Source organism: Vombatus ursinus, unplaced genomic scaffold (genome assembly GCF_900497805.2).
Source record: "Vombatus ursinus unplaced genomic scaffold, bare-nosed wombat genome assembly UNPS02014793.1, whole genome shotgun sequence".
NCBI classification, from domain to species: domain Eukaryota; kingdom Metazoa; phylum Chordata; class Mammalia; order Diprotodontia; family Vombatidae; genus Vombatus; species Vombatus ursinus.
Window position 1 is genome coordinate 24,392,520 of NW_020954571.1, and position 12,170 is coordinate 24,404,689.

The following is a 12,170-nucleotide window of genomic DNA, read 5'->3' on the forward strand; positions in this document are numbered from 1 at the left end:
CTGGGATTCAAACCCAGGTCTTCTGATTGGCAAGCCAGTGTCCTTTCCTCTACAACGCAGCTAAGCCTCAATTTCCTCTTCTGTAGAATGAGCACAAAAAATAGGGCTTTGGTAAAGTGTTTTGTAAACCATACAGGGCTAAGGCCTCTAGGTGGCACCATAGTGCATAGAGCTCCAGGCCTGTAGCCAGGAAGATTCATTCTGAATTCAAACGTGGCCTCAGACACTTACTAGCTCTGTGACCCTGGGCAAGTCACTTAACCCTATTTGCCTCAGTTTCCTCATCTGTCAAATGAATTGGAGAAAGAAATGGCAAACCACTCCAATATCTCTAGCAAGAAAACCCCAGATGGGGTCACAGAGTAGGACATGACTCAACAACAACAATAAACAGGCTAAAGAAATGTATTTGGCTCTTATCTATGGCAAACACTAAACACCAAGCTGATTCCCACTCCCATCTTCCTTAAACACCCAAGCATTTGTCTTGGCCCCCTCTGTCTACTGTTAATGTATATCCTGGCAAGGTGGCTTTTTTTTTGGTGAGGCAATTGGATTAAGTGACTTGCCCAGAGTCACGCAGCTAAGAAGTGTCAGGTGTCTGAGGTCAGATTTAAACTCAGGTCCTCCTGATTCCAAAGCCAGAGCTCTATCCCCTGTGCCATCTAGCTGCCTCAGCAAGGTACCTTTGAACAGGAACCTGAGCCAAATAGAATTAGGAAAGGAACCTAGAAGTATTAATATAGCACACAAATATTTCATCACATATGTCCCAAAGCAAACACGAATCTGTTTGGCGATAGCCCGTGGGGGCTGATCCATGCCTCTACTTCCCCCCGCGAGCACAGTCCCTTCGCTCCCTCAGCCTCAGTGGTACCTCATCGAAGTCGGCGATGATCTCATTTAGGAGCCTCAAACACTCCAGTCCCTCTTTGTTGACATCACACTCTGTGTAGAACACTTTGAAATCGGGCACGGATGCAAACATGACGCAAACGCAGTCGTAAGACTGATGGTACCAGTCCTGAGGTCAGCAAGAGGGAAACTTTACTTCCTACCTCCCATCCACTCACCCACAGAGCCTGCCCAAGACCCAACCCCAGGAGGACACCGGGACACAGGAAACCTCTCCAGACTTGTATGCATCAGACCATCAGGTGCCTTCTTTGGAAAACAAGGAGATGCAATGGCCTGAGAACTAGGGCCCAGTTCTTGTCTAATCTTAAGTAATGGTCATAAAGCTTCCTCTGCCTCTGTTTCCTCATCTGTAAAATGGGAACACTGGCTCTGCTTACATCATAGGGTTACGGTAAGGATCAAAGAAGAAAACGTAAAGCATGGGCCACAGTTACAAGTCTCAGGCACTTTTGTTCTCATTGGTATTGTGATTATTAAGCACCATATGAAACACTGTGGTGGGCTCAGAGGAATCCCAAAGGTAACACCACCGTCTGGCAGCAGGTTAGGCAGCTGTTTGGGGTGGGGGGACCTCTGGGTGAGCGTCCTGGGACCAGGAGGAGGAACCCAAAGACTGCAGTTTAAACCCCTTTGTTAGCTGGGAGACTTTGGGAAAATTGTGTCATCTTCGTGAACCTGGGATCCTCATGGATAAAATGAAGATGGTAACATCTGCTCTAGCAACACCACAAAACTTCATTTTTCTTTTTCTTTTTTTTTTTTTTTTGACAAGGAAAGTACTTTGTAAACCTTAAGGTGCTGCAGAAATGTCAGCTATTCTTAGTAGAAATGGCAATGATGATGATGATAACAGCAGCTCTCTTCCTAGAAGTACCATGGCCTGAAAGGAGAGCTTTTATTTTCCTCTCTTTGTGGTGGAGTGGATAGAGGGCAGGCCTTGAAGCCAGCCCTGCTTCTGACATGCACTGGCTGGGTGATCTTGGGCAGATGACTGAACCTCTCACTGCTCCACGCAATTGTCTCTGACTAAAAGTTTCAGAGAAGGTGTCTCCCTGCACTGGCAGAGGGAGTCTCCTCACCTAGAAGGGTTGCTTATGCCAGTGAGATCCCAGATCCACTGCCTATCTCCATTCCGTGCCAAAACCTTCTTGTGACCTGTAACCTGGGACATCTGAAGTGCAGCCTTTCCAGCCAGGCTTCCCAGAAAGATCATCACTTGGAGAATCACAGAAGCTGGCAACTCCCTCCCTATTTCTCAGCCTCTTGGATGTCACCGGGGCTCAGGAAGGAAGACAGGGCCACAAGGTGCCTTCATACTGGACAAAAGGTTCCTCGACTGATGGAAGTGGGATTTAGGTGGGCAGGCCTGGGAAAGCAAGTGGCTCCAGCCTGGTCCTGGAGCTTGGGGACCATCAGTGTCAGCGTCCACCTCAGAAAACCCCCCACAACAGATCTGTAATTCGCCACCAGGTGGCTGCCGCCCGCCTCCCCCACCCCCCATCCCCCAGCCCCCGGCCCTGGCCCGTACCTCAGCGAGCTTGTCCCCAATGAAGTGCTCAGCCACGTGGGTAGGGAGGACGTTCTCCAGCAGCAGATGATTCACATTCTTCATGGTCTCAAACTCTTCCTGCTCCTTCTTAAATTTGTTCTTCCACAGGTAGTCCAGGCGGTAATAATAATCAATCTGCAGAAAGGCCCAGGAGACGGCACCTTTGGGCTCAGTGTACTCCACCCCAGGGTCACAGGGAGGCGGGGAGAGAATACCATTCTGCCCTCAGGGAACCCAGGGAGCCCCCACTCTGATGCAGGGCGAGAAGTGGCAGTCCCTGCCCACAGAGAGGCCCCAGTCTGAGAAGACAGTGTCCCTCCCCAAAAGACGTCCCCACCACTCCTCTGATGGGGGATAAAGGCCACAGACAGTCATCAGGTTCACATGAGAAATTGGGACAGAAAAAGGATGGGAGAGAAGGCACTATTGAGCCACGAATATCCCTTCTAAATGTTTAAAAGAATACAGCTACCCCACAAGGCATACATACACATCTCCAGATGTCAAAAATACAAGCACTTTGTCACCAATAATTGGCTAAGGCTGTCCTACAAGCCCCTCTCCCTACTACTGAAGTCTCCCCTTTTTTATTCCAAATCTGAGGTAACACCTGCAAGCCCCATCAATTCTGGGGTGGGGAAGAGGGATGAGGGACAGTTGATGCATCCTGGGGCTTTGCAAACTGTACCTGTTTTGACAGCAGGATAAGGGTAAAATAAAACAGAATCAGGTAAAAATTGATCATTGTTTTCGGATCTTTCATGAATCGTGAAGTTGAGCCACTGGATATTGGACAGAAAGAAGGAAAAACAAATATTTATTAAGTGTCTGCCACATAGTAGGCACTATTTTTCATATGATCCTCACAACAACTCCATTTTACTAAGAAACTAAGGCACAAAGTAGTTAAGTGACTTGCCCAGAATCACACAGCTAGTAAATGTTTGAGGCTGGATTTGAACTCAGGTCTTCTTGACTCCAGGCCTGGCACTCTATCTACTGGGCCACCTAGCTGCCCTCATATATAGCCCCAGGCAACTCACAGTCCCTCCCTCAGTTTCCTCATATGTAAAATAGGAGGGTAGAACTACAAGGTCTCTAAGCTGTATTAAAAAAAAAAACAGGGGGGTAGTGGATAGAGTACTGGCCCTGGAGTCAGGAGGACCTGAGTTCGAATCTGGCCTCAGACACTAGACACTAGGTGTGTGACCCTGGGCAAATCACTTAATCCCAATTGCCTAAAACAAACAAACAAAAAAAGCCAGGGCTGGGTTAGGGGTGTGCATTTATGTGTGTGTGTGAGTGTGTGTGTGTGTGTGTGTGTGTGTGTGTGTGTGTGTGTAACTCCACAGAAAAATTCTGATATGCTTTATAAATATTCACAGAGTTCCCCACCACCAGAGATAGACACACACAAAGCCAGCCAAATTGCCCAAAGATAATCTACATATTTATCACATTCATCTAGTGCTTTAAAGAGCACAAAGCTCTTTCCTCACAAAAATCCACAAATGTGTTCTTCCCATTTTATAGATGCAGAAAAGTGAGACTCAGCAGCATGACTGTCCAAAGGTCACCCAGGACCCATCAGAGTTGGGATTCAAACCCACATCTCCCAACCCTGCCAACTCCCACACTCTTTCTATTATTCAGAGAAACACATGCTTAATGTTGATAATCGCTCAGTTTCAAATTCAACAATCCCTGACCCACACATATTCAGCCTGGTTTAGGTTTTAGCCCTTAGGAGATCAAGGCCTCCTCCCAAGAGCTACAGAGCCAGTCCCAGGGAATCCTCTGAAGGCCAACCCCATGGGTACCTCATTCCCAAACCTGGCCTGGATGCATGCACCTAGTGTGAAAAACATAAGTGGTGTTTTCCCAAAAACTACTGTGTAGCCCACTGCCATTCACCAATTTCCCTGGAAAGCAGGAACCCAGCAGGGTACCAGAAGGCCCTAGGGAGACCCAGAAGGCATAGTGGTGGCTACCAAAACACCTTCCCTGGCCCAGGCTGGGAGTAGGAATATCAGCACCTCCACTCCCTCACCCACTCCTCAAATCTATTTGGGCCAAGGGTAGCCCACCAAAGGGCAAGAGAATGGATGTGAAGGCCTCTGGAAAGGCTGGGACTCCACCAGAACCCATGAGGAAACTCAAAACACTCCACAGGTTTGAGTGCTAGTCTGGGAAGTCAGGAAACCCATTCTATCTCTGCCACTCACCAGCTGGGGGAGGCAGCATTAGAATCAGTTCTGGATTCAAGTTTAAGCTCTGCAAACACTGGCAAATAACCTCCCCCCTCTGGGCTCCAATTGCCTAGGTTGGACTATGTGTTCCCTAAGGCCCTCTCAAGTTTTAAACTTTGCAATTTGGATAATTTGGGGTAAATCCCTTATTCCCTTTCGCTTAAGTTTCCTCATGCATAAAATGGGGAAAATGCCTCCCACCACCTTATACAATTTCACACCCAAGTGAGACTGCACTTTTAAAAGCAGAAACTATTATACAAATGTAAGAATAACAATTTGTGTTATTAATCACTATACTGGTCCAAAACTAGGCTATCCCCAAATGTAGATTATACCTTTAAAAATAAAACCTTCCTTAAAAGAAGAAAGAGTTTTTAAAAATCCAGGTACATGCTGAAAAAAAAAAATCACCTCAAATAAAAGGCCACCTTGAGGTCTTAGACACACCACATGTGCCCACACATAGATCAACAGAAGCCAAGAAAGGGAACTTTTTCACACCTGGACGAGCGTTGTGACGTGTTGTTCAGAGTGAAGTTACTGAACCTGTCCCGATCTGTGCCTAGGAATTCACTCCAATTCAGAACTGAGTCAGTGTTGAAGATGATGAGATAGATGATGACAGAGGCCGTCAGCATCACCACCTTCAGCTCCAGGCTCATCCGGAGGAACATGGAGCAGGCGATGAAGGCCAGGATACAGCTGTAGGCATAGTACTAGGAGAGGAAAGGAGGGCTCAGGGGCAAAGCTGACGGAGGCCGCCAACAACACAGAGAAGCTCTCAGATCCAATGTGCTCAGAGCTCTCCACCACCTTAGGACCAATCTTCTCCCCACTCCATCCCCAGCTTATTAGGGCCAGTCTCAATGTCTGTTTCTCTTTGATTTGTCTAGATAGTGAATGTGGTCTCTTCCAGAGGACCTGTGATTTCAATTCAGTAAGCGCTCCTTAAATGCCTACTATGTGCAAGGAATTTTATTAACTGGGAATGCAAAGAGAAAAACAAAAAAGGGGGAGGGATGCAAAATGCAACAGGTAAATAAAGATAATTTAGGGAGGGGCAGAGCACAAACAAAAGGGGAAAATCAAGAAAGGCTGCCTGTAGGAAGAGACCTGAGCTGAGCCTTGAAGAAGGATCCCATGAGGTGTGATGTGTACCAGGCATGGGGAAAAGTCCATAACAAGTCATAGAAACAAAAAATGGAAGGCCAAGTCCAAGAAAAGCAAACAGGTCAGAGTGACTGGAAAGCAGACTGTGTAAAGTGAGGCAAGGGCCATACCGTGAAGATCTTTAAACGCCAAGCAGAAGAGCTGATATTCTATCCTAGAGTTAATAAATAGAGAGACACTGAAAGTTCTTGAGCTGGGGAGAGACGAGGTCACACCTGTGCCACAGCAAGGTTATTTTGGCCAACTGGTGGAGGATGGGTTGGGGAAAGGAGAGAATGGCAGCTGGGAATTCAGCTAGGAGGCTGCTGCAACAGGCCAGGTGAGAGGTAATGAGGGCAGGGGACAAGGAGGGATGGGTGAGGGGTGTGGAGAAAAGGAAAGATGCTAGAGATGTCACGCAGGCTGAATCAACAAGAATTGAATGGATAGGAGGAGAGGAAAGGTGGAGGAGGATGACTGAGGCAGGAGGGAAACTTAAAACCCCAGCACCAGGACCACTTCAGCCGAGCTTGAGGCAGGGTGGGGAGTGGGGTGGGGAACACAGCACAACAGGGATGTCTAAGCCCTGAGACCTCAGGACCAGTGCCGCTTTCTTCCCTCTGCCAGCCCATCTCACAGGTCACAAGGACTTGGGAAGGAGCAGGACAAAGCCACAGGAGCCATCTACTCCAGGGCCTGGTTGTGACAGACTGGAAGCGGGGGTCATGGGAGTTGAGAATGTTGAGGAATTGGGAGGCCAGGGACATTGGAAAAGAAGACGGTGTGTGAGGTACTGAGCCAACTGGGGAAGGAGAATTGTTCCACAGACAACAGTTATGAGGAAATGAAAATCAGGTCAGAAGAGAGTGAACCAAAAGGAGGGGGTGACTGCCGAGTGATGGGAGCCAAGGAAGGATCTGGAAGCGGCCTGGGGAGCGTGGAGGTTGCCAAGCCCTCCTCCGAGCCCCGTGTGAGAGAAGCCACCAGCCTTTAGGAGGAACGGGCTGCTTTGGAGATGCACCAGCAGATGGAAGGATCCTTCCAATGGCATCATAGATAATCAATTTAAAACTCCTGAAGGGTGCTGGTCCGACCCATTCATGTACAGCTGAGGAAGCGGAGGGCCAGAGAGGTCAAGTGAATTCAAACTCAGGTTTTCTGACCAAATCCTGAGCTCCTTCCATGGCAGCACAACACAGGAAGGCTCTCAGAGAACACAGTGGAGGTTCAGGGCAGAGGAGGAGAGTGACTGCAAGACCAGGGCTGAGTTTACTATGGGGGCAGGGGGTGGCCTACAGGAGTAAAACAGCGGCTGCTGATCCCCTCATAGCCGAGCCTACACTGATCTGGCACCCCACCTGGGCACTCAGACCAGGCAGTTCATTTTGAACAGAGCATGGGGTGAGGGTGAATAAGAGTGGAAATTCAGGACTAGGAGAGGGAATGACTTGAATAGATGACAGATGCTGGAAGGTGCCATAGGATGGAAAGCATCCTCCTCCTTACTAGGGGCTTGGGACAGAGCCTTGGGGGCTACCTAGCACAGCTGGGGGGTGAGAGATGATGTAATCCAGAAAGGAGAATAAGAAGGAATGGTCACCTAGGCAGGAGGTGAAATCCAGGAGAGCAGCACCATGAGAACCAGCAGAGAGAGTATCCAGGAGCACAGAGTGACGGTCAATACTGCCAAAAGTTAAAGAGAGCTCAAGAAGGGTGAAGACTGAGAAAAGGGCAAGGGAGAGGAATAAGCATTTATTAAATGCCGACTAGGCACTAGGCTCTGTGCTAAATGCTTTACAGATATCTCATTTGATTCTCACAACAACCTTGCAAAGTGCGTGTTATTATCATCTCCATATTACAGTTGAGAAAACTGAGGCAGATAGCAGTTGAGTGACTTGGGGCCAGCATACTAGCCCACAGCTAGTGTCTAAGGTTAGACATGAACTCAGGTCTTCTTGACTCCAAGGTACAGCAAGCACTCTATGCACCTTGACATCTAGCTGCCTATTGGACTTAGCAACTGAAATGATCGCTCACCGTGGAGACAGCAGTTTCAGATAAAATTGCAAGGGGGTGGAGAGGCAAATAGTAAGTGAGGAAATATAAGTAATGAATCTAATCAGCTTTTTTAGAAGTCTGGTTGTGAAGGGGAAGTAAAGTATTGTATCTGACTAACCCTAATTTTGTCAGCAAGTAGCTGTGTGACCACAGGCAAAACAATTCCTCTCCCCAGACCTCGGTTTCCTCCTTTATAAAATGAGGAAACTGACCTACATGGTCTCTAGGGTCCCTTACAGCTCCAATGCTTTATGTTCTAGGAACCGTTCACCAATGTTGGTATTATCAATACTGTTTTTAATTATCCATATCTGTACATTCTGGTGTTGTCCTATGAGTGAGAGCTGTTTGTACTTGGCCAAAAATATTGAAAGGCAGCTAAAGGAGCCAGAAGACTGAGCCATGGGGTGTTCAGTTGGAGGATGTGGGGTCCTGATCCCCATTGAGGTCCATGACCCAACCCCTACTCACCAGAAGGACAGGACACTGGCTATTGGTGCTGTTCTCACGGTTCAGCTCAGTGAAATTCGCACAGAGTTCCCCGGGGGGTGTCAGTAACTGTGGAAGACAGCAATGCTTTAGGACAGAATCCCTTGTGGAGCCTTAGACTGGTACCTACTTCTGGTTCCTGCTCATACAAAGGCCAGAACTATGGAGATCCTAATGAATTATTGTTCCTTCCTCAACTCTCACTGTGAACTTAAAATCAGACTGGCATAATGCAAAGGCCCCTTTCTGGACCATGGACTCAAGACCTCTACATTCTAACCCAGGGTTTCCCATTTTTTCACAATATCACCTCGAATAAGTCACTCCTTCTCTCTGGGTCTCAGTTTCCTCTTTAAAATAATGATGTTGAGGGGCAGCTAGGTGGTGCAGTGGATAGAGCACTGGCCCTGGTGTCAGAAGCTGAGTTCAAATACGCCTCAGGCACATAACACTTACTAGCTGTGTGACTCTGGACAAGTCACTTAACCCCAATTACCTTGCCAAAAATAAAATAAAATAAAATAAAATGAGGTTGGACAAGATGGCCTCTAACATCCTATATTCTGAGGTCCCCTGAAGCTCTGACATTCTACTTTCTGTTTTTACATTCTATGGATTCTAAGAATATGTCTCTATGAGCTATAGTAGCAGGGGTGTCTTGGGGGATATTTAACAACTGATGGGATGGGGGGAAAGAGAAATGTACACAAGATACACTTTTAAGTTTAATTTGCATTATTAATATTTTCCCCATCACTTTGTTAAGTCTGGAAAATGAACAAAATAATATATAAAGAAATATATAAATAAAGCCCTGATTTGTAGGTATAAATGGGAATGCTCTGATTGAAACTTTAACGAGTTGTCAGAAGCCAGAGCTGCCTCTGGCACCCCCTGCCAAGAGCAGCACAGAAGGGAGGGAACCTGCTCTTGCCTTTGCTGACCCTTCCCTGGGAAACAGAAGCAGCCTGGGCCTCTGGAAACCTCAGCCCACAGCCCCACATGGTAGGATGTCCTCTAGAGAAGCAGATTCTGGCTTCCGGATTTAGAGTCATCTGATCTCAAGCAGGTCCCTGGACTGCTATATTCCCGGGACACAGACATGGAGACATTGCTCTCACTGGGAAGGGAAGCTCTGGGCGTGAGGCATGGGAGTAAGGTGCTAGACAGAGACTCTAGATGCCTCCAGAGATGGACAGAACGGACAAGACCTACCAGATTCACAATGGCCACAGTCAGCAGGCCGCCGATGGTCAGGACAGCCAAGGACAGTCTCAACAGCGGCTCTGTCTCCACCTTCTCAGAGATGGTCCTGAGGGCGCGCAGGCATGACTGCTCTGGGCAGCACCTCTGAGACATGAGCAGAGGGGGAGTCACCCAAGGCCATTAAACATGGAACATCCTCAATGGGGGGAGTGGGGAGGTAGTTAGCAGAGAAGCCTAGATTAGGTAGGAGACTGGGAAAGAGAAAGAGGAAGGAAGAGTTTCTGCCCTCAGGGAGCCTCCAGGTAGATGGTGAGATAACCCCTCCCCTGGGGAGCCCTATAAGAAAAGCCATAGCTTCCCACCCTGGTTTTAGTCTTTTTGAAGAGTAGGCTTAACAAGCTCTTATGGTGTGCCGGGCACTGGGCTAAGAGAAAGGATGTATACGCAGAAAAGCCATGACTATGTAAAGAATCACAGACTTAAAGCTAGAAGAGACCTTAGAGGTCAAGTCAAGCCCCTTCATTTTGCAGATGAGGAAACTGAGGCACAGAGAAATTGAATGACTTGGCCCAGTGTCAACACAGCTATTAAGGTCAGAGTAAGGATTTGAACTCAGGTCTTCCTGCCTCCAAGTCCAGCACTTTATTCAACCTGAGTGGTGTAGAGTGGAGTTAATCAGAGAAAGCTTCTTGGTGGGAAGGAAGGTCAGAGCTACTTTGTGAAGGCAGTGAAGGCTCAGGACAAGAGTGCCTCCTGATGCATGTCCCTGAGGAAGTAGTACATCCAGAACAGAGGAAGGAGCAGGAGGACTGTCCAACCCACACCCAGTACCAGCCTACAGTAAGGGGCATTGAATGGCGCTCCATTCTTTCCTCTGAGCCCCAGACCACGTCAGCACAAGCCCTCAGCATATGGATAACCACAGTGCCACAGTGTTGGATTGTGCCACCCAGAGCCAGTCCATCAGCACCCAAAGGGAGTAACCACATAGAAAGAATTTAGCAGGAAGGATTCAGACACTCACCAGGAAATCATCAGCAAAACAAGCCCCCAAGGCCAGCAGTATCACACAGGCCACAATTCCAAAGGAGATTCCCATTTTGGCAGTCCTAAAGCCAAAGACACAAACATGTTGCTGGGGTACAGAGCACCTGACTAGGGCCTAGTCACTAGGCTATCCCTGGTTGACCCGAGATAGCCTGAACCCTGAGGCTGACACTGAGACACAGACAAGGCCGCTTCCATCTGTTCTCTCAGGCTGGTCTCTCCCTCCCCAAGTCCAAGCAACAAGAAGTGTTTATAACTCAGACATGAGACATGCAAATAATACACATTATTCCTCCAAAATATACGGGTGACTTTGTGTCCATCACACTTTTCCTTCTTGTCAAGCCCACAAAACGTCCCAGACCCCAATTCCACCCCACAGCCTTCTTATAGGGCATGGGCAGAAAGTTCTGGCCCTTGGAGGGACCATCACCCTAGTCAAAAATGAAACCTGGTTTTATTTTTATTTCTGGGGGGCCTCATGGGGTTTCACACCTAACTCCAGGCCCTATGGGTATGTCCCATGCTCCCCTGGGAGTCTAAGATAGGCATAGCCAGAGATGAGCTTGGAGTGTTGGCCTGTGAGTCAGGAGACCCAAGTTCTAGCCAAGGCCCACCACCCATCGGGACTCTGGCCAAGCCCTTTCCTCTTTCTCATAGGGCTTTGGTTTCTTCCTCTATAAAATTAGGTGATTGGATCTAGCTCTGCCCATTCTAGAGTTCCAGGATCCTCAAAGCACCCGAACTTACTTGGGTATCACTAAGGTGTGGATGAGCAAGAGACAAAAGAAGACAAAGCCAGCACATGCAAAGTAATGACGGACCTTGGGGATGGGCATGGTTCGGTACTGAAAGAGAAGGCCAAGGGATAAAGAGAAATATGAGAACAGCAGGCTACCCCACAGAGCAGTCAGCCAATCAATAAACACTGATTAGCAAACAAATAAGGGTACCTGTTGGGGTCCCTTTGTATGAACTAACCCATCCAGTCATCCCTACCAATTCCTGAGCCAAGAAACCACAGGGGGACCATCCCCCCCAAACAGTAAAGGATTCAAAACTCCTCTAAGGCCAAAGATGGCAGCTACTAATATGAAAAGGGAATGATTGAAACAGTAGCAGATATAATTCACAAGCCACCTCCATAGGACTTTGGGTTTTGTGCGTTGTAGCTTTAACTTCCTTAGACATAGTATAGATTTAGAGAAAAGGTAACAACATTTGCAGAGGACATGGGTTCAAATCCAGATTCTGCCAATTACTATGTCTGTGACCTAACACAAGTCACTTAACCTTTCTTTGCTTTCTTGGTTTCTTTATCTGTAAAATGAGGGATGATTTCTGAGGTTTCTTCTGGTGGATCCCAATGAGGGCCGGATGGCCATTGGCAATGGAGAACCTCTAAATATGGCCAGTTTCTGCAGTCTTTCTGTTGCCACCCCTCTATTCCACCTCCCCACATCTGTCCTGTGCTCTATTTACACTGCTTAAGGTGAGAC

General features: G+C 47.8%; 1 protein-coding gene across 5 annotated transcripts in view; it reads right to left on the bottom strand.

Moving 5' to 3' along the window:
* Positions 1 to 12,170, bottom strand: part of ADCY7 (adenylate cyclase 7) — a 117,483-nt gene that overhangs the window by 4,911 nt on the left and 100,402 nt on the right. For 4 of the 5 annotated variants that reach the window (XM_027869780.1, XM_027869783.1, XM_027869782.1 and 1 more), the window contains exons 15-22: positions 11,422 to 11,519; positions 10,649 to 10,733; positions 9,634 to 9,768; positions 8,401 to 8,487; positions 5,221 to 5,435; positions 3,156 to 3,249; positions 2,447 to 2,602; positions 878 to 1,024 (exon numbers count right to left, since the gene is read on the bottom strand). In XM_027869780.1, the coding sequence (XP_027725581.1) occupies positions 878 to 1,024; positions 2,447 to 2,602; positions 3,156 to 3,249; positions 5,221 to 5,435; positions 8,401 to 8,487; positions 9,634 to 9,768; positions 10,649 to 10,733; positions 11,422 to 11,519 (1,017 nt within the window). The remainder of the gene's footprint in view (positions 1 to 877; positions 1,025 to 2,446; positions 2,603 to 3,155; positions 3,250 to 5,220; positions 5,436 to 8,400; positions 8,488 to 9,633; positions 9,769 to 10,648; positions 10,734 to 11,421; positions 11,520 to 12,170) is intronic. The other variant, XM_027869785.1, reaches the window with a different exon arrangement.